General features: G+C 34.0%; 3 protein-coding genes across 4 annotated transcripts in view; all 3 read right to left on the bottom strand.

The window, feature by feature from the left end:
* sbm (L-type amino acid transporter sobremesa) overlaps nucleotides 1-23,416 on the bottom strand; it is a 123,638-nt gene that overhangs the window by 97,929 nt on the left and 2,293 nt on the right. The gene's annotated exons all lie outside the window — the stretch shown is intronic.
* The window catches only part of Lrr47 (Leucine-rich repeat 47), a 38,015-nt gene continuing 23,208 nt past the window's right edge, over nucleotides 8,610-23,416 (bottom strand). Inside the window, exon 5 of the mRNA XM_088240676.1 lies at nucleotides 8,610-8,639. The gene's annotated coding sequence lies outside the window, so the exon portion shown is untranslated. The remainder of the gene's footprint in view (nucleotides 8,640-23,416) is intronic.
* LOC148271983 (uncharacterized) lies at nucleotides 16,662-18,904 on the bottom strand. Its single transcript, XM_088240666.1, has 2 exons — nucleotides 18,819-18,904; nucleotides 16,662-18,599 (listed from the first exon to the last, which is right to left on the bottom strand). Exon 2 carries the CDS (start codon nucleotides 18,597-18,599, stop codon nucleotides 16,740-16,742), a length of 1,860 nt encoding a protein of 619 aa, XP_088096792.1. The 5' UTR covers nucleotides 18,819-18,904; the 3' UTR covers nucleotides 16,662-16,739.

Here is a 23,416-nt window from a genome sequence, read left to right as displayed (position 1 = left end):
GTTCCTGAGTACAGTTCCCACGTATATCTACCTGCCGGAATGAGATGCTTTAAATTGAATTTTTTAGAACTAGGCTTTTGGGCTGCTTTTCGCACTCAGCCCCCGGCTGCGGCTTCCAGAGACTATAATATAGCCTAGGGCGAGCCCTTGTGAACCCGACTATGTTTTGTGCTATACACTATTTATATACTTGACATTAAGATAGAATTGTGGTTAAGCTTCATAAAATCAGAAGACTCGGATAACCTCGTCGAGATACGATGGAATGAAAATATTTTTAGCAGGAAATTCTATAGAATGAAAAATTATTCCTAAGATTTTAGCATTTTAATAAACCGAAATTTAAGCATATTTAAAATAAGGAAAAGGTAACAAACTGAAAAATGTACGGTGCGAGTTTTAATACATTGTTACTTTTTAATTATTTTTTTTATTTATCAAAAGCATACAAAAATTAAAATATGAATTATCAAGTCCTACTGAACTGCATAAAATGCAGTTCGTCAGCAGGTTAAGCAGTTAAGTTCTGATATAATATATATATACTATATACATATATAATATATCTTATCTCTTAAATTCGATAACATATAAAAACTCTTATTACTATGGAAAAATATATATTCCCATGTACATCGAAAAAAAAAATTGTCCAAATAAAAAAGAAAAACACGAAAAATTTCAATATAAAAAAACACGTTCTAAAAGCCAGATTCTCAGCAGACGTCTTTCTCTAGAGCCAGATAAGTTTTTTTAAATTTTTTATATTTAATGGGAGCATATTATACATTTTTAGTATATGGTACTCTAGCGTTCTTTTCCCGTATTTATTATTGAATTTAGGGAGAGCTAGTCCATCTACACTAGTGAACCGAGTATTATACATGCTCCAATACATAAATACATTTTTTTATTTATTTTTACTATCCGTTGCATAAAAAATTTGTTTAAAACTCCTTTATTTACAGTAGCCGCTCCAAATTTTTCTACTCAGTTGCCATTTAGATATTTTTAATACGAAAATTTATAACTTCGAAAAAAACTTTTTGAAACATTGTAAAATAAAATGATCAGCTGTGTATTTCATGATTTTCATAATTTTTAATTCGTTTATCTTATGTGGCATAAGTGAATTCAGAATTAAACAACGTTTTGAGTATGTCCAAATACTTAAAATTTAAAGCATTGTTGATTTAACTAACTGCTATGAGGAGAAACATAAAAATCGGAAAATTGTTTTCAGGCGTTGCCTAGTAGGTGGATCGGTTCGGCCGGATGAATCTCACCCGCGTGATAAAGGTTTCAGCTCTTTTACTTCACGAAAGTCAACAGATGGAATAGTTGAGGAAATGTAAATCATGAGCATTTCATGAGAATATTATCCGTACTATATTATAACTATCCAAACCAAAATTCACAGTATTTGAGTAATTTCCAATCTTTCGAGATGAGAGCAGAAGTATTTTTTTCAGAAAGAGATAAGGAATATTTGGAATAATAAAGGATTAGACCCCATACTATTTTCGTAAGAATATTTCCGCAGTTTTCAAAAAGTGAAGGTGATTTTTTTTTTGATGCTTTTAAATTTCACGGAGAAGAAAAAACCAACAATAAAATCTTATAAAAGTAACTTTGTAATAATTATACGGTCTTTTTTTTTTTTTTTTTTTTTATTTAATAGCATAATTATACATTTTTATAATTAAAAAATAATTTCACTTGTTATATTTTTACTAAAACTAAAATCCCACCAAGCCACTTTTTGTAGCTTGTTGGTGAAGATTATATTTATACTGACTTAGTAATATTATTTACATTTATAAAAACAATGAATAACTGATAAAAATTTACAGCCGGAAAGATCAGAATAAACATGTTTATACAAATAATAATATATAATTTTTTTTTTAAATACAAGAAAATATATGAAAAATTAAAATATTTACACCTAAGCTACTAGTCATATATAAACTCTTGATCGAGTAGCCACTCTCTTATTTTGCTCTTGTTACAATGTGAGTTAAATTTAAGTTCTTTTGGTAATAAATTAAAAATTCTAGGTACCAAATATTTGAGAGTTCTATTTCCATATTTATTACATACTTTTGGTACTACCAAGCCATCATTAGACGTAAAGCGTGTATTATGGTTATGTTTGAGAGGAAACTTGAATGTATTACTATTAAATTGTTCCAAAATGATGCAAAGCCACAGTAGTCCTCAAACAGGCAGAGTTTTGATTGTTTTGTACAGGAGATCATTATTACTTCTTTGTTCGTAAATCTCTGCAGGTATAATTCGCTTAACTATAGAATTCTGTAGACCCTGGATCATTTTAATATTAGTTTTAGTCGAATGTCCCCACGACTTTATACCATATCTTAGTATTGATTCTACTAAAGAAAAATAAATAATTTATCTGGTCTTATGGATTAAGTTTGATGGTAATTATTATTCAATGCATATACAGGTTGTTCTTTAAACCCCGTCACATCCGAAACCATAAAGATCAGATCAAAAAAAATATTTAGAACGAAGAAAATGTTTAAAAAAAAATATTCGACTAAACAAATAGTTGCTTATATCTGTAGGGGAGAAGCGAGGGGGGCGCGGCCGCGCCGTTGACTGTGTATCAGACTCCCCCCTCCCCCTCCTCGTTTCTCCCCTGCAGAAGTAAGCAACCATTTGTTTTTTTAATATTTCGTTTTTGTAATTTTTATTCGTTTTAAAAATTTACTTTAATGTGCCAATAGATCGTCTTGCTCATACTGATCATCGCGGTTTCGGATGTGACAGGGTTGAAAGAACACCCTGTATAATTAATGTACTCTGAAATATCGTATTTATTATACTCCTGTTCCACTAGAGGTCGAGTAGGACAAATTAATTGTCCCTGGTATCACAGAGAACCGGCGACTATCAAACAGCTGGAACATATAACACACTTCGATTCGGTAAATAATGAACATTATTTTAAATACATCGTGAATGAATTCTTCTGCTGACATTTTTGGTGAAAATGCATTTTAATTATAATAATAAAAATACGTTTATAGTTTAGAGGAGAGTTCAACGTATACCCATCATGGTTTGTTCATTAACTTATCAATCAATGAATGTAGTTTTTAGATAATTCTAAAAAGGACACATTAAAAACTGTAGCAATTTCATTAAAATCACTGATTTTTTAATTACTAAATGCTATTAAATATTTGTATATAACCACTTACCGAATTCTCTTGGTCTACCGGTTTCAAGACGTACCCGTCTCTTCGTCAGTACAGCAATTAAACCAACATACAAACAAACATGCCAAACCCACTATACACCTTCACCATAATTGTTGCACAAAAATATAAAACCAACACGACATGCATTTTAATAAGCACATGCACTGATTAGGACAAACATGCTCTGCTTAAATTGTGCCACCCTATAAAACCTATTACGCTTATTCCCCCCCTCCATCCCCTCTACTTTTTTCATTATTTCTCAAACAAGATAATATTTTCATAATTTAATCGGTGCATGTGCTTATTAAAATGCATGTCCTGTTGGTTTAATATTTTTGTGCAACAACTATGGTAAAGGTGTATGGTGGGTTTTGCATGTTGGTTTAATTGGTGTCCTGACGAAGAGATGGGTACGTCTCGAAACCGGTAGACAAAGAAAAGTCGGTAAGTGGTTATATACAAATATTTAATAACATTTAGTAAAATGTTTGGTCACAAAGTTAATGCTTTAAATATTAATAAGATTTTTTAATTGTTTCTTGTACATAAAATTTAATCCATTCTTAATCTGGAAATAAAACCCGATTGTTCAGGCCAGATTTCAAAACCAGTTAAATATCTGGGAATAATTATTGTCAAAAATCTACGATGGGAGGCTTAGGTCCAATCGCTGGTTTCCAGATTAAGAAAACTGTGTCATGTATTCTGCTCACTTAGGAACATCTTGGATATTGGCACTCTCAGAACTGTGTATTTTGCTCTTTTCCAGTATGTGGCAACCTATGGTATAGTGGGCTGGGGAGGTTGCACTGCGTCTATCATGAACCCCCTAATAAACGTACAAAAATTAATACTAATAGTGATGCCGCGTTGTCCCCCCATTTTCCCATCTGAGACATTGTTCCAATTGAAAAGGGTACAAAAAAAATGAAAGAATCATGAACACATTTCTGGTCATGCGGCTACAAGAGTAGATCCCAGCAGAATGCTCGTACGAGGTTTTCTTGTAATTTGAATTATTAATTCCAAAAACCCGTACGAAGTTCGCTCACAGGAATTTCTCTTTTGTGTTCAATGAGTGGTCAATTTCCTGAATGAACATATTAAGTTCTCCAAAACGAAAGCCATTTTCAGGAAGAGTGTACAAGTCTGGATTTTGTATAAGTGAAGAGACCATTGCATAGATTTAAAATATACTATTAAGCGTGTTGTCTAGATGCCCTTTGAAATATATGTATTTTTATGTAATAATATTTCTTTTTTTTTTGCTATTGTTTAATTATGTACGTGCTTCTACTTTCCATTATGTTGTATCTCAACGCAACACAGGGCCCTTGGCCGCATAGAGTTTGGGATACGTTATTATTGTATTTTTGTAATATGTATGTATTTGTTTGAATGAATAAAAAAATAAATAAAAAAGGTCAACAAATTTCAAAATTTCCCTATGATTTTAATCACTCTGTTCATATTATATTAAATTATCTAAGCTTATTATAACCGGGGAATAGATATGATCGAGTCTGGCAGAAGCTTTACTCCCTCAAAATATTTCCAATCTCATCAAAATTAAATCTGTCTCTATCCATTCCTTGATAATTCACGAGCATCTGCGATCTTGAATTATATTCCTAAGCTCATCAGTAGGCTGTAGCATTATACTCGACTTTAATACAATGCTCTCGTACCAAACTGTACACTTCAATATACACACATACAGTTTACACAGATTAAACTAATTTTATTAATCGATCAACCAAATGCAGCGTATTTCAATCATCCGTTACGTTAAGGTAAGGTGAACAGTCTTAAGCTTCAGAAAAAATGAAATATTGCAGTTCGTGAAAACCTTTCAAAACAACTTTTCACGTCCACCCTGCCAGGAATCGAACAAGAGACCTCAAGAATAGTAGGCGTACGTGTCAACCACTGTACAACGAAGCGGACTTATCTCCACTCAATTTCCCTATCCAGATTTTTTTTACCTGAGAGCAGCCATAGAGTCTAAAACACTCCAGTCCAGGATTCTTGTTCTATTTCACCCATAGAACTATCTTCTTAATCGGCCCGGACACGGGGTATCAGTGGTGGAAAATATTTCAATAAATACAACTTAAATTAAATTAAATACAAGCTAAGAATGTAAAATTCAAGGATCTTTCTTACTTTTTGCGCATCCTGAGTTTACGTTGTACCTACAATGACTATTCAATAATTTACATATATGCCATATATATTACTTAGCTGTTTAAATTACTCTGTAATTTTACAGATTTATAAGAAACTTTTAACCATAGATCGACATATTTATTTTCTTTATATTTATAAGTGGGATGTCACTGAACTCCTCCTTAACGGCTTTACCGATTTACGTGTGGTTTTCAGAGAAATATAGATCTTTGCGCTGTGCGCTGTGCATGTTCGTAGATATTAAAATCTTTAATCTAAAATGTAAAATAGAAGTAAGGAGCATAAATGTTTTATTCGTCGATCTACCAGGGTTACATTTGAGGAGAATGCATTTACAAAAAAAATAGAAAGATTGTGTTTTTTAACAGGGTGCAATTACATTCCATGTGTAATTAGCAAATAAATGTGTATGTCACAAATGCATTACTTAAAAATTGAAGTATTTTTCCATCTGTCAGATTTTCGAAGAAACAAAATGGAAATTTCGTTAGTGTTGCCAGGGTAGTAAAAATTTTTACCCTACTTTGCTCATATAATAAGAGAAACAATGAAAATTGAACCTCGGATTAAACAACGCCGTGGTGGACATTTGATCGACATTATCTTTAAAACATCAAATATTATTTAACATTATATAAAAATATCCGTTTTATGTAAAATAAAATTTGTTTTATGTTTTAAGTTTAAAGTTAAAAAATTCAATTACTCTTATTAAATGACCCTTTACTTATCTACTTTGTTGTGTCAATCAATGTTTCCGAGTGCACAATGAAATTTTAGAAAAATTAACAATTTGTTTTTTTTCCCCTAATATTTGTGTTATGGTTATATTCTTCGCGATCTGGCAATATTACGCGGTGACTTCAAGTATGCGCGCGGCGAAAGTGCGACATAGTGGGGGCGTTTTTGGACACAGTCCGATGTATTTAAATATGATTCTACGCTCCTTCTGGACTATTCTTAATTCTATGATGGTATATATGTTTTTAATTACTTTTACCAGACTCCACTACCTATCCGCATTTTGCAAGTTTGATATTCGCTCATTCAGCCACGCGGAGTGCGCGTCACTCGTCATTAGGAGAAGTAATTAAAGTGCGGACAATTATTGTCAGCCAATTTACCACTCTAACTTCGGATGCTCGACTAGACTAATCCACTTTACTAGCTGACTATGTCCGCGATCCGGATAAATATTTATGCATTTTTGTAAGCGTTACACTACAAGAAAAAATGGTCACGTTGTGCACCTGCGGTGGAGTCAAAAACTAAAATCCAACGCTTGTTTGTGTACTGTAGTAAAACGGTTCGAGAAAGAATCAAATCGTTTGGGAAAAATATTGAAAACCAATATAAAAAAAGAATATCTTAACAATAATAAAAATAGGTATTGCATTTATGAAAAACTGTACGTTAGAGTGGGCTGATATTTTTTTTTCCGAGTTTTGAAATCCAAGGGGTCTAAAAAGTTGCCTTATGGATTACTTGGAATGCAAAAAATATCAAAGAAAATATTTGATACTACTTTTGGCTCTCAACCAGAGCTTGAAGTTTTCGAAAAAGACAATTTTTTGCGCTAAACTGGCTGTCATTTTGTATTTAAGCTCTTACTTAATCAGTTCAATTAAATTTTATTATGTGCATTGAACCTTATTAAATAAGTATCTAAGGGCGTGAGTTGCACTTTGTTTTGTAATAAATGGAAAGCATTGTTTTACTGAGCCATTATTTTCGTTAATATTAGCCAGGCGCTCAACGGAATCAGTTCCGCGGAGTGTAAACTTTTTGCATTTCGGTAGTTTTAAAACATGTTCGAATTAGTTATGTGATAAAGTTATTTCTTTACTAACAAAAAAATAATTTTATCAACATAGATAATTAACAAAATATTCAGACACTTATAAACTTCAAACATCGGTTGAGGGCCAAAAGTAGTATGGAATATTTTTTTAAATAATTTTTATGTACAACTTGAAAATAAAAAACATCAGCCCACTCTACTGTACGTCCATTTAAAAAAACTTATTTAAGACCAAAGACGTACCACAAAGTACCAGAAGAGTGAAAAAACAGAATGGACTATGTATTCGCAAAGAGAAAACGTGGTATAGTAAAACAATTACAAAAATACAGTAAATTATAATTATGAATGTATTTTTTTTAATGTTCGTCGTTAGATCAATGATCAAGCATTTACCTGACAAATACGTATAATAATTAACATTAACATGGCACTCTGAAATTCCTCAAATGTAGCCAATAATATTTACCCAAACTAGGAACGTAATTATTATGGTACATAAACTGGCCGTCAGCAGTAGAAGTATTTCGCAAATGTAATTTTTAGAATTTTACACCTAGTAAAAACAAATAAGTAACTTTTCATTGTTTACACAAACTGTGTGAGAAATATGTGCTATTTTATACCAGTATCACAAGTAATTTGTCTGTACTTAGACTAGGACAGAATTCAAACAGAAACTTATTAAGAAGGATCGACGTATTGAGTATAAATGATAATTATAGAATGAAGAGTATTGACGCATGACTTTATGCAGAAGCTCAGTAGCTTAAACACAAATAACTATCGACGTGCTAATAAGCGACGTGATCACAATTTCCCACCATGGTTGTTTATTGAATTCGCGATCACAATGGAACATTCGTGAACACCTATATTAAATGTCAAATTATTTCAGTTTCGTGACGTATAATCCTGATGCGCAATCACATATTTGAGTTTCACCGGTGGAAATATGAAAAATATTCCAAAACTGCTATTTTTATTTATTTTTTTATTATTTATCGTGCTATTTATTGCATTTAACCGGCGGTTGGCAAGCCAAATGTCAAGAAAAGCAGCCGCCATAGTAATTATAATTTAATTTTAATTTTTTTCTATTAGATACTCCTTACTATTTTGCAAATTCAATAAATTGTATTATTTTTTATAGTAAACGCCGATTTTTCGCCAGTAAACTGTATTTATTTACGAGGAAAACAAAGCGACACGAGCGTTGACTTAGAGATTACACACGAATTGACTTATGACTGCGATAACTTAAGCATGTTCATTATTGTTCATTGCGATCGCTCAAATGCTTAGCATGTTTTTAAGCACGTCGATAGTTATTTGTGATTAGGCTACTGGGAATAAAAAGTTTGATTATAGACCTATCCGGACAGTTTTTTTTTTTTTTTTTAAGGAATAACCCGCTAAGTCTCTATTTTAGAGGCTTGTCAGCAGGTGGAAAAGAGGGGATATGGAAGGAGGTAATGAAAAATTCACCACAACACCCAGTCCAACTAAGAAAAAAATCTTTTATGGATTTTTTCTTGCAACTGGTGGGAATCGAACCCGCGACGCCAGTTTCACGCCTGAGTTAGTGGAAGATTTCGTTTATAATATTTATACTGCGTTGAAAACCCGCTGACTCAACTAAAAAAAAAGTTACCTAGTGAGGCTGATAATAAGAAAATAAAATATTTCGTATAAATAAAAAAAATCGTACTTATATTTTCAGAGTTTCTGTGCGACATTCCTACATGTCGTTTACCAAATTAGCTATGGATTGGCAACTGCATACATCCAGGGACTGAATTGATTATTTAAGATGTGCTTATTGTCAACACTACAGTCACATCACATCCAAATATTTATTTACGGATAAATATGCTGTTTCACGCCAATCCGTTACCACTGCGCCGAACCTGTGCCTCGATTATGAACGCTATCTTCATCTGAATATATTGAGACGGTATACTTAACTTCTGTACTATCTGTATCTACCTCTGTATGTTCTACCTACTTGTCATATCGACATCATATGATCGAAACAAGCTAATGAAAACGTAGATATGTGTATCGTGACGTACGCTTCCCCTTGTTTCATATCGATGTACCTACCCAAAACTTGAAGGGGGGGATCAGTAGTATAACTTTGTAATCGCTAGAGCGAATTTATCTTCAACTATACCGTCAAGGTGAAGGTATGACGTCTTTATATTTCTATCATAATCAAGATGCCCGTTCAGCAACTGGCAAATGTTTTAACGAGCCCGCCACTTTATACTGACTGCAGAAAGATTTTACGCTTTCTTTCTCATTTTTAAGTTAACTTATTGACGTATTTTTAAAAGAAAAAGTTGCGTTCTTATGATTTACCCAAACATTTTAATTTTGGGAGCCATTTTTCAACGAGTTAAAAATGGGAACCGAGTTGTGGTTAACGGGGTGCGAACTTTGGACCTCTGATCCGCGAGTCCGCGATACTAGCCACGGGACCACAATATCCATCTCTAGGCCTCGATTATGATGGGAAGAAAAAGACGTCATACCTTCACCATGACGGTATAGTTGAAGATAAACTCTCTCTAGCGATTACTAAGATACACTACCGACTCTCCACCTTTAAGTTTTGAATTTAGTACATCGGTATCAAACAAGGGAAAGCGTACGTCACGGTACACATGTCTACGTACCAAAATGACATAACTTCAGTATGATAAAAGTCTCCCCACCGACTACCAAGATACACTACCAATCCCCCTCTAATCAAGTTTTGATGCAAGTTCATCGGTTTATACCGACGGGTCTAGAATCCTTTAATACGTTTATCTACGCATCAAAAGTGACAAAAATTTTGTTCCACCGAGAAATTTTTCCTTTAATTACGATTTACTTAAATTTTTTATCGTTTTGAGGTTAGCACTTTTTTTCTTAAAGGCCTATTTAAAATACAAAAAAGAAATAAGTCATCTTTAAAATGTCATTGAGGTGTGACAAAATTTTGACAGTTTGTACGGCGCCACTAGCGATGAAGTTTGAAAACTCTGTGTGATTGCAGCGCATGCGTAGGACCACGCGACCTCTGAGACGGCATAATTCGCTTCCCCGGACGGTGCAATGGCAACGTTAGTATGGAAAATAAGTATTACCATTTCATTTATTCTTGTTTTCATGAAAATACGTATCGACATGTAGATAAAATCGGCTTTGTAGTCGCTCGGTAGATAAATACGATTGTCAAAAGTCGTTTGAAAATCATGTTCAAGCGCATCTTTTGCTTGAATTGGGATTCATTGGAGTTTATAATCGCTTTGAAGAGGGCACTTTTTATCACAGAAGCCTATTTAAAATATAAATGAGAACTGTGAAAATGATAATTTATAGTTTATTATCAATAAAGACAAATTTAGAATGAGCTAGCCAGGATGCGGACGACTGTAGTTGTTACCAACAACATACATACACTCCTTACAGTAAGGTAGAAAAATGATCATGCAAAAACATCGCCATATTTATGTACTTCGCTCGTAGTGGAAAATGGCTTCCATGAATATATTTTTTTAAAAACTCCGGCCAGAAATGTAAATCGACAACCATTATCGCCATTTTGTTTAATGAAATGAAAAACCCCTTTCAGTTTTTAAGTGGCGCAAAGTAAAATGTGATTTATTATTTGGGAGGTTTTCGTGCTAAGCCGACACATTATTCAATTTGCAACAAGTTACATATTAATTTTAAAGAGGAGACTATTCATATTCTGATATGGAGAGGTTTTTAAGCATATCAAGTCTTGAAAAACGCAGATGCATTGCAGATATAATCTGCATGTATAAAATTATGAACTGTCTCATTGATGCCCCTGAAATTTTGCAAAAGATTCTTTTTAACGTTCCCACCCGTAGACTAAGAAATAATGAAATGCTTTTCCTCGGTCACTACAGGACCAATTATGGTGCACAGTCGCCTTTGCCCAGAATGATCAGGCGGGTGAACGATCATCAAGATCTTGATTATTATGGTGTAAGGATGTCTTTCTTTACAAATCAGCTAAAGAATCTGTATAGTTAGCCTATGCTTTTTACTTAATCTAAAAAATCTATCATCTGTCTTTGCTGCTTATTTCTGTTCCTTATATTTTTTTATTCCTTTGTAAAAATTTCTTTTAATTGTAATGTTTATAATGGACTTTGTCCGTAAATAAATAAATAAATAAATAATTTTATAAATTTACGTACAATGTTTGGATTAACTACTTGCGCAAAACTGTATAAAATATCTTTATGAAAAATGCCCGTGACTTTTTTTATACAGAGAGTTTTTATTCAAGAAAATATACATATTAATACAATATTATTTTTAATAAAACGAAACAATATTCAAAAATACAACAAATCAGTCAGTAATGTATTCTCCTTCATTATTTTGCGACAATAATTGCCACAAATTAGTCAATAATTCAAAGCATCTTTACCGTACACTCCGTACAGATTGCGAGCAGCTTTGGCAACTTTATTTCCTCAATTGAACGCGAACATTGTCGAAAATGCTTACTTTCGTCTACTTGACATTCCATTTTAAAGGCTTGTAATGCAACAAAATAATATATGGAACCTTTTTACAAACGAACGCGTTACAATATTTTGAGTTTGTCAAAATCTATCTCTTTTCCATGTACCAACTATGCACAGAACTCTCCTCTTATTCGCTTGGCGCGTAATTATAATGTATTTTTTAATAGCACAGATATATTTAACTGCAGTAAACCCAGTTTTGAAATAAGAATTCAAAAACTATTATTTACAAAAAAAAAAAATTTTATAAAAATTTTGTTTTTAAATTATAAATTTAAGATGTTTTTATTTACTCGTATTAAACACACACTCACCTTGTAAACTCTGTAAACCCACCTTTACAACCATATACACTCACCCTCATATTCACATACCTACCAAAACAACACTCCACTCACTTACCCACGCATCCTTGCACACAAAAACTCGCACACATGCACCTCTACATATATACAGGGTGTTCTTCAAACCCTGTCACATCCGAAACCACGATGATCAGTATGGGCAAGAAGGCATATTGGCATATTAAACAAAATATTTAGAAAGAAGAAAATTTGTAAAAATAAAATATTAAAAAGAACAAATGGTTGCTTATTTCTGCGGGGGAGAAGCGAGGGGGGCGCGGCCACGCGGTTAACGGTGTGTCAGACTCCCCCCTCCCCCCTCCTCGTTTCTCTCCTGCAGAAGTTGGCAACCATTTGTCTTATTTAATACTTTATTTTTTAAAATCTTACACGTTCTAAAAATTTATTTTTATGTGCCAATATGTCTTCTTGCTCATACTGATCATCGTGGTTTCGGATGTGACAGGGTTCAAAGAACACCCTGTATAATGTTAATATCTAACTGAACTGGAATTTTATAATTGTATTGTAAAAGACTGGATTTCACGCCGCCAGCGTGTAACGGCGCGGTGCCGTACCGTGAAACGGCACGACGCGACGTCGTGGTGATATTGTCCAGGACCTAACGGGGCTAAATTATGTGTTTATTTTGAAATATCCAACAGCATGTCTCCATGATTTAAATGTCTGAACTTTGGAATATTCCGTCTTTTGCTTGTGGTGACGCGATGTTACCTCGGTCGCGCGCAAAGGAATTATTTACCACAGTCTTTTAAGAGTTAAACAAGCCGGTCTCGCCTTCTCCAATTATTACTGGCTGATTACCGATACGTCATATGTACGAACTACTGTTTGCTGGACTGAAACCGCTCCAAGGATTCCGCGCAACTGACAACTCACAACTCACAACTAACTAACCGCTTTGAATCGGTTCATTTGCCGCAATTACCCAACAGTCGATTAGCTAAATATTAATACGTAAATAAAATCACTTTAATGATGCGATGAGCGCATGACTAGTTTTATTTTTCATTGAAATATATACTATATACGAGAGCTGACATACGATAATACGTAACGTAAATATACGAGTAAATACAAACATCTTGGTGGCTTGTTGGCTTGTTGGTGGAGATTTACCTATGTAAAATTAATCCAACTTAAAAATAATTTGTAAATTTATTAATTTATTATCAAATTGTATCCATAAAATTTAACATTTAAACAAACTTGCATTGACTATCTAACTAGGGTTATTTATTTATTTATCTTTTTGCACATAATACATCTTCTCAGTTTTATCAATAGAGTGACGGCGAACTTCAAAAATATTAATAGTTACCATCAAAACTCTTTATCGCTTACTACTCGTAGTTCGACCCCATCTAGAATACGCTTCTCCTATTTGGTCTCCATTCTACAGGACTCATATTGACCATATCGAGTCTGTCCAGCACCGTTTTCTAAGAAAAGTGGCATGCTTGCTCGGATTACAAAGGGGTAATTATTCCTATTTTGAAATAGAGCAATCTCTTAATCTGTCTTCATTGGAGAGACGTAGAACTGAGATGGACCTTATATGAATTTTCAAAATACTTAATGCTTTAAGTGATGTCCCATCTCTGTTGCAATCAATTTATTTTCATGTTCCCAACCGTGTCACCAGAAGTCAAAATCTGCTATTTATAAAATCTTCTAAGAGAAACTTTGGTTTTTATGCCCCAATGTCCAGAATGTGTAGATTAGTCAATTCATCACACGACTTGGAATTCTTTGGGATAGGTCTTCCTGCTTTTCGTAGATCTCTTCGCGACCAAACAGTGTGGGATGAAGTTGGATTGGCATGGTTTAGCTTAAAGTTTTAGGGCTTTCGTTTTTTTTAATATATTGTATACAATTATTGTTATGCCCTTGTTTGTCTTTGCTAAATAGTTTTATGTTCTTTTTGTTCAGTTTCTTGCATTTATGTTTCTTCATGTAACTGTTGTAATTGGCTCAGGGCGTATATATAATCCATAAATAAATAATGTTATTTGTACATTGGCGGGCTTATTACCAAATGGCAATTTCTTCCAACCAACCAATAAAATAATAGTTTTATTTTTATAATTCAAGTTACAGAACATATTCAATAGAAAATAAAGATAATAAATTTATTTTTATTGTAAACTGAGCGAGAGAAATGTGCTTGTTGATTTGATTAATGGATGCATTGAGAAAATAGGAAACTGGATGGCTGTTTATAGACTAACACTCAATACATCTAAAACGGAACAGCTATGGATTGCTTCAGCCAGGCGACAGAATTTGATCCAGGATACGGCACTACCCGATGTATGGAGCACCGCTTTACCCACCGTTAAACTACTGGGAGTCATCCTTAATTCTGACCTTTCTCTTGACGCTCAAATAAGAAGAACGATAAGTTCATGCTTTTACCAGCTGAGAGAGATTAAATGCATACGCAAAAATTTGCCAGTTGATGCCGCCCGTCAATTAATAAATGCGTTTGTAGTGTCTAGAGTCGATTATTGTAATGGTATCTACGCAGGTCTACCAATGAATAAAATGACTCGCCTACAGGCTGTACTAAATGCCGCAGCGAGACTTATTTTTGGAATTTCTAAATTCAGTTATATCACTCCACTACTTCGGGAATTGCACTGGCTACGTTTTCCACAGAGGGTGGAATACAAACTCTGTTGGCTTATGTATTAGTCACTGCACAACTCTGCTCCAGAATATCTAAGGGAACTCTGCATTCCAGATGAACTAGCTGACAGACGTCTTACGCTTAGATCAGCTACGTCTACGTCGAAAGGAAAAGTTATTATACCTCTACGCAAACAGCGCACTAAATTCGGCGTGCATTTGCGGTCGCAGGCCCTACGGCATAGAATGCTCTCCCAGCATGGTAAATCCGAAACTGTGAGAGTGAAGTGATATTTCAGAAGAAACTTAAAACCCACTTGTTCTCTAAATCATTTGAATAAATTCTTAGCATGTGGTGGAAAAGTAATATGAAAAAGTACATTATTTTTCTTAAATTAAAAAGTTGAAGTTAAAATTAAATTTATATCTTTATATGATCACTTATATTACGAAAATGGCGCTATATAAGTTATCCATAATTATTATTATTATTATCATTATTACTTGGTCAATTCTTTGGATCTTAAATTTACTAATAAAAGTAACGATGTGTTGGTCAGTTTTACATATTTTCACATATTTTAAAAACTATTTTTTTTTGGAGTGTCGGATTGACTTGGTATTTTTACTAGTCAAGCTTTATGCTAATACGATGTCAAAAAGTAAATAATCTCAATTTCATCATTTTTGCAAATTTTCACTTTTACTTGTATAACCACGATATATATATATATGTGTGTACAGCAAAAAGCAAATTTAAAAAAACAGTAAAGCACGTAGTATTATTATCTTTATATTTATTTGTTTATTTGACAAATTATAATTTGAATTACTTTACGGGCTGTTTAACCCATCACGAAATGCAGACTGTAAATATAAGTTAGAAATTAATCAGCAGAAAGCAGACAGCTGCTAAACTGCCGATATGTGCAGAAAGTCAAAATATATTGTATTCATTATTGATATATCGGAATAATATCAAAGTTTAAAAGTGGCACGAAAGCCGTAGATAAATTCGTATTTGTTAGTGTTGCCACATTTTCATTCGCTTTATAGTTGAATTGTCGAAGATTTTTCAAAAATAACAATTTGACATGGCAATTGAAATGACCACTCGACAATAGTCGAGTGAGTGACAAAATGTCATGTCTTTCAAGCATAAGATTTCAGGAGGCTTTTGTTTTCAAAAAGTTTTATTAAATTATCGAATATTATAAACAAAAAAGCAAGTATTTCAAGAGGAAAAAATCGCGTACCTAAATTTGTTTTTCCGACAAACCGAAACATTTTTTCCCTACTTTTCTCATCTAATGAGAGAACTAATGAAAATTGGACCTCGGATTAAAAAACTCTGTGGTAGACATTTGACTGACATTATCTTTGAAACATAAAATATTATTTAACGTGATATAAAAATATCATTTTTATGTAAAATAAAATTTGTTTTATATTTAAAGTTTAAAATTCATTAATTCAATTAGTCTTATTAAATGACCCTTTACTTCTTTACTCTGTTGTGTCAATTTTAAAGAAATTAACAGATTGCTTTTTTTTTTACCTTACTTTTGTGTTATGATTATATTTTTTACCATCGTGCAACATTACGCGGCGACATCACGAATGCGCGCGGCGAAAGTGGGTCATAGTGGGGGAATTTTCGGACACAGTTTTTTTTCGGACACAATTTCGGACACATTTTCCGATGTATTCAAATATGATTCTACGCTCCTGGACCAATAATAGGGGAGATGTAGGTAATGGGGATCACTTAAGCGGGAATCAAAATAAAAGAAAATCTATAAAACAATTATTTATTTATTTAGCCATATTACGAACTTCAATGAACTAACTATTTATTAAGATCATCTTCAAACACTTTGGCTTATTATTTTAGGACTTATAAACAATTGAAAAAAAAACGGGTTTGATCACCATTGTCAACATCGTATGGCAATGGTGGTCAACACATATCACATACATAATTATTGGCTGAGTCCCACCCAGTGCACTCTGCATGAGCCCAAAGCCCACAAGAAGTGCACCGGAACCAAACTTCGTTGTCTCGTCCGAATTCGCCACATACAAGACAACAGTTACCAAGGTCTTCTGCATCATCGTCTTCGTCGTCCTGGCACAAGTCATCTGTATCCACATCCGACATCAAAGTATCATTAGATTCCTGCAGGATTCGCTTCTTTATTTTCTCCACCTTCTGCGGCTTGCTTTTCTTTCCAACACCCTTTCCCTTGCTTTTCATAGCTTTAGACTTCTTTGCGTTTTCTTTTTCGATCAGGGCCTTTTTTATTGGCGTTGAAGTCAAAATCGTTGCATGTTGTTTTTTTCTTCCTTGTCTTGTCTTAAGGACAGGTGTTTTCTTAGGCATCTGGATGAAATCTTGAATTTTTGGCTGGTTCTCAAATGCTAATGGCATTTCGATTTGAGACGTTGATGCAGTCGCTCGTTTAGGAGTATTTGAACAAGAATGTCTGGATGTGCTTGGAATAGGACTATGACGTTCCATATCAACAGTAGCTGTTGGTATTGAGATGGAGCCAACTACTCCAGCAGCATTTGATACAGAAAAAGTGTAAGAAGTATCTTGAACTACGATAGGTTCTGATTGAAGGACTTCAGCTGCTATAAAGTCTTCATCTGAAAATACGTTGGGATTTATGGGGAATATTCCCGTTGCCTTAAAGCCTGCTTCGCCTTTGTTTATGGAAGCAACACTTGAAAATGCTTTTTTCACCAAGGACGCCACATCGTAAGGCGTTATTCTTTCGGCCAGGTGACTCTTCATAAAAAAGTCGCACTCTCTTTTGTATGCCGCTTTGAGTGGCCCAAAAAAAGACACATCCAATGGCTGCATGCGGTGAGAGGTATGAGGTGGTAGAGATAGCATATGGATGTGGTTTTTATTGCAATGTTCGTGGATGGCTAGTGAAATATGGCTTGCATGGTTATCCAGTATCAATAAGACTGGTTCGTTTGCAGAAGGTTTAGCGTGATGAGTGAAGTGCCTGAGCCATTCAAGGAAAAGTCCCTCATTGATCCATCCATTTTCAGAGCATTTGTAAATAGCTCCTGCTGGGCCATCTTTTTCAAGGATCGGGGTCATTCTTTTTCTCGGGAAAATAAACATCGGAGGAATGTATCCACCAGCAGCACTTATAGTGCACAGAGTGATATTCTTTCCTCTTTCCCAGCTTGTTATGGAGCCTACTCTTTTCTGTCCTTTAGCAGCCAATACTTTTCCCGGATCTTGGACGGTGGAAATTCCCGTTTCGTCGCAGTTGTAGATATTTTTCGGTAGAAATTTAAATGTTTCCATCAGTCTTTCTAGCAGCTTGTAGAATTGCTGAACTTCTGTTCTGTTGAAAGCCGTAATCCTGTTGATGCTAGTAGCCTCGGGCTTCCGCACAGAAATATCATTTCTGCTTACAAATCCCTCAAACCAAACACGACCAGCCATTCTCGAAAACGTGTTGAAATTATGCTTCAGCTGTAGGGCTTCAGCATATTCGAATGCCGTCTTTTTTATCTGATTTACGGTGCACCCGTAGAAAACATTGGCCATTTTCTTAATTGTTGTGGCAAATTCTTTTTCCACCTCAGGCGTAAAGACTGTAGTACGTCCAAGGCGAGGTCCTTTGTTTGTTTTTTTCGTGTACCTCTTCTGAAGACTAGAAAATGGAATGTTCATTGTTTTTGCGGCTTTCCTCATCGAATAACCATGTTCGTCAATGAGCTTTATAGCTTTTTCCAAGTGGTCCATAGACCAGCTAACCTTATTTGTCATTCTAGGACGAACCTTTGGCATCTACAAACAAAAAGAAGATTATTTCATCGAAGTTAGGGTGTGTGGGCAATGGGGGTCAACTGATTCCGATTGCCTACATTGGTGAAAAAAAAGAAAAAAAAATTTTGACCCAAAAGTTGAAACTATAATGGCAAATTGCGTTTCAAATCACAATGTAAAATGCTACGGTCATTACATATCAAAAGCACAGAATGAAACACTAAGTAGTTTGAGCCTTACCTTCGGATTTATCCACTCGTAAAATTAGATCAAAAGGGCACAAAATCTTGTCACGTCTATCACTCATAAACGCGGCGCGCGAACTGATTGAGCTGCAAGCCGGGTGTATACTACTAGCGCTCAGCTAGCGAGTGATTTCATAAACATCGCCCGCTCGCGATCGGTTTTTGTTATAATGGATGATCACCATTGCCAACTGATTCCAATAGCCTACCTCTCCCCTAATAATAAATTTCGACAATTTTTATAGCGCTATGTTCGCAATCACTTTAAGGGCGCTGTACATTATACTAAAATAAAAAAAAATAAGGTCTGTCTACAAGCTAACTCTCAATAACTATTTGCTTACAGACAAATTTTACAAATCATGTAATACACACAATATGGTACTTCTAAAAATTACATCTAAAAAGTAGGAATTTTTTGAGTCAGGAAACGATTTCACAAATAAACAAGTTTTTAATTTTTCCTGAAAACGGATTTCGAACTTCTGAAGGCAGAGCATTCCACGCCAAAGGTCCGGCTATTGCAAAAGCCCTATCGCCAAATTTTGAACTCTGCTTGGTGGTAGATTTTCAGTTTCCGGGAAGCCAACTCACCAATCATCAGATCTCACCTGCTAGAAGTTGTAACGTCACTAGCTGAGTAATTTCAATATTACAAATACCGTAAAACGGGGTTAAATTGCACAATCAAGGGTAACATTGCATCAAAAAAAAAAGTTTTTAGAGACACCTGTTGTCATTGCTACTAACAATAACTCATTGTTTCTCCAAATATTCAATGGATGTCACTTTTCACTCTTACCTAAGGTTATTTTCCATTCAATATGGTACTTTAGTACTGAGCGATTAGCGGTTTGGATTGGTTGTGCAGTTTTTATGAATAATTTCTATAGGTAATTATTATCACATCTTCAACAGTGTGTATCATTCTAAGGTGAGTAAAGTGGTTTCGTATGTTGAATTTTGTCATGTATTTGATAATACCAGTATTTCTTACTAAATTTACCAAAAAATGTTAATATTAATATTTCCATGTCCATGAGGAATCTATTAAGATACCGAAGGAATAAAAAAGTGATGCAATGTCACCCCGCCCTAGGGCTTACTTTGCATCATTTTCCAAAAAATTATAGCTTGTATATGAAACTACAAAATATACTTATAACCACAAAAAAGTAAAGGAAATATATTATATAACCATGACATTTATTGTCAAAAACACTACTCATCTCCTCGATGAAAAAAATCATTATAGCTGAAAAGTTATTAAAAAGTGATGCAATTTAACCCCGTTTTACGGTACACAAAAAAAATGTGTATTTGTAATTGTGATTGTTTTTTCAACAAATTTTCTCATTTCTGATACCATTACTTATTGACATTTGAAATATTGGCCAGAAGTTACGGATTTTCTAACTCGGTATTTTTAGTAGATATGATTTACGAGTTCGACACTTACATTCGCGTGATTATTAATTATTGAATCTAATTTAGTAGCGCGATTAAGTTGAACGGTCTCAGTTCAGTAGAAGTACGCAATATTGTGAAACTTGAAACGTCTTGTGCCAAAACTATTGTACAACTTTTGTTTATCGCGAATAGGTCTAATGGATTTATGAAGATGGCGCTTACACACGCTAGAAGTACAAATAAGACGAGGCGAGAAGTAGTAAATATTAAATAATATTACAACATTAAATGATATTTTAATGAAACGTTAAAAATACATATTGACGGCCTCCGGGTGTGATTACTGAGATGCTCGACTCACCCACTCCGGGTTTGATTCCCAGTGAGAACATAAAAATATGATATTTCTCAAGTCAGGGTTTTCGGTGCTGTAATTTGCCACTGAATTTGGGCCTTCTTGCCTGTTGCGGTGTAAAAAAATAAGAACATTATGAGATTTTTGTAAATTACATTATCGGAGCTTTACTTTGAGTGACTAAATTCTGTGGCTAAATTATTAAGCAACAACCTTACCTCAAATACATAAAAATGCACCACCAAACTACCCCGTCGAATAATCCACCCTTATTGGTAATACGAGACGGTGGATGTAAGCTCCTTTCTGAACATTTTGCTTTAGAGGTCATCATCAGACCTGTCCACATTCGGGGGTTTAAATATGCTTATGGAGCCTAAATAAATAATCTTTATACAACAAAAATCGGCCTCCGTGGTGTAGTGGTCAAAACACTTGACTCACACACGGAAGGTTCTGGGTTCGATTCCCAGTGAGAACACAAAAAAAAACAATGTGATTTTTCTCAAGCCTGGGTGTTCTGTGATGTAATTTACCACTGTAATTGGGCCTCCTGGCCTGTTGTAGTGCAAAAAAAAACAAATGAAAAAACTGTTAATTTCACATTCTATCGCTATTTCACAATATTTAAAATAGTTTCGTTTCGTCAATTTATCTGAAAGAGCCTTTTAAGTCAAATAATCTACCGTCGGATGTCAGAGACGTCCTCATTTTTATTGTTTAATGTTAAATCAGGACTAAAATATTAGTTTTTCCTTTCCATTTTTCTTCTCCTTTTTTCCTTCCTAAAGGTACATTTTTGTTTTTTCAAATACTGTATCAGTTTTTTTTAACGTTACTTCAACTATCTTATTTCAATAAAACTTTATAAATTGTATAAAATATAAATTATTATATGTACAATATATTCATTTTTTAAATATTTTTTTATTATTTATAAATCATTTAACACAAAGTATTTTACAAGTATAATACGTTGAATTACATTCCCGGGAGTTACAACAACTCAATTCGGAACATAAATAATATTAACATTTAGAAAATAACACATATTGAGAACAACAAAGAAACTAAGCAAGTTTATAACTAAATATAGCACTACAATATATACGCCTAAATCCTTTTCTTAAACAAGCAGAATTAATAAATAAATAAAAACGTTTTTAAGAATAAAAAAAAGTAGTGAATCTACTAAGGGAGATAAGGTCATTAACATCACATGCCATGCAGATGATGCTGCCATAGTGATGATGAAAACATATCCATCTCAGTAAGTAAACATCCGGATGCCTAAGAAATGTCGTATAGTACAATGAACACATGATTATTGGAAACTTAATTCGGATAAACAAAACGTGTGTCAGACCAAATCATGGTGTATACAACAGAGGCGAGGATAGATAGAGAGAAAATAAAAAATACGAAAAACCAAGTAGAAAAACTAAATAGAAAAACCAAATATCTGCTCAGAACGTTAGAGATGAAAGTACTAAAGGCAGTCGCAGGGAAACCCAAAAGAGGCAGAATCTAGAATCAAGAAGTTAGACGGATTTGCGATACCCAGTGCAATAGATTATGGAGAGATTACGTCAATAATTCCATTAATGGACAGCTCCAAAATCCCCTATACCATTGCCTACGAAATCCCGGCTGTTTGCTGTCTGCCCGGAAGACCACCAAGGGAAGAACAGCTGAAATTCAAAGCCTCTAGAGTTAGCTTTTAGCTGATACCAAATTAATCGATCTTAACCGAGAAGAAGAAGAAGGTTAAACTTTCAGAAATAATTTTCACCCAGATCTTGATCATTTAAAATGGGTTTTCTCAAACTAAACGGGTTGGCGGGTTGGATAGGAAAAAACTGTTTTAAGAAAATATACCCGCCTTTATAAATATTGTACATAAATCTATAAAATGTCTGTTCACTGTTATTCTAAATCAAGCTTGCTAGTTCTCCTCTGTTCTAATTATATAAAGTGTTAAATATATCTAGACTATCGAAATTCTCGTTAAATGTTTCACATATTCGAGGGATGCTAGAACATTTAATAAAATTTAATCGTATAAGATTGACGTCTTTTGTGTGAAGAGAAAATAAAACATTCAGAGCTGGGCCGCGATTATGAACGCTATCTTCATCGATGCATATCGAGACGGTATAAAGTAACATCGATATTTATGTACAAAAATGTATATATTTGTATGAGAATTCAAAGTATCTTCGTCGGTAACCTGTAATTAAACATGTTTAGAAAAAAAAAATTAAACATTTTCTATTTTCCATACAGGAAACTTAATTTTACTTTGTCGATAAAATTGCAGATAAATTTTAGCTTCCCATTAAAATGCGTACCCTGTTAAGGGAAGCATCGAAATTATAAGGCGCCATTCGCCACATCTTATCTATGTGAACTAACGTTCTCTTCAATATTGAACATAAAATCTAAAAAGAGAAGTAAGTCGATTCAAATCATAAAATAATTTGATTATTAGCGTTTCAAAAATAAAACCACGATTCGAAAAAAAAAAACAGGCTCATTGATAAACAAACAAACAAACCATCTCGCCGCTTCCCCGTAGGGCTAGGCAGAGAGGATAGAACGCCATATCACTCTATCTTGGCATACAGACCTCGCTTCCTCTACATTCATACATCTTCTCATGCATGCACGCCGATTATTCCTACTTTTGACATGTCCATCTTCAAGTATTCGTTGAATTAAGTCATGCCATGTCTTTCTCAACTTTATCAACATTCGCATTGTAAATATATTTATTCGTTCGCTCTACATTTCCAAACCAGCGCGCAGCTTTCTTGATTTTGTCGATA

Source organism: Micrasema longulum, unplaced genomic scaffold (genome assembly GCF_059751315.1).
Source record: "Micrasema longulum isolate JH-2025_06_02 unplaced genomic scaffold, ASM5975131v1 h1tg002547l, whole genome shotgun sequence".
NCBI lineage: Eukaryota > Metazoa > Arthropoda > Insecta > Trichoptera > Brachycentridae > Micrasema > Micrasema longulum.
Note: the sequence above shows the minus strand (reverse complement) of the source record. Positions and strands in the feature narration are given on the sequence as shown.

Bases quoted from the DNA above. Each gene is read 5' to 3' on its own strand.
- LOC148271983 (XM_088240666.1), bottom strand. From the start codon at position 18,599: ATGCCAAAGGTTCGTCCTAGAATGACAAATAAGGTTAGCTGGTCTATG.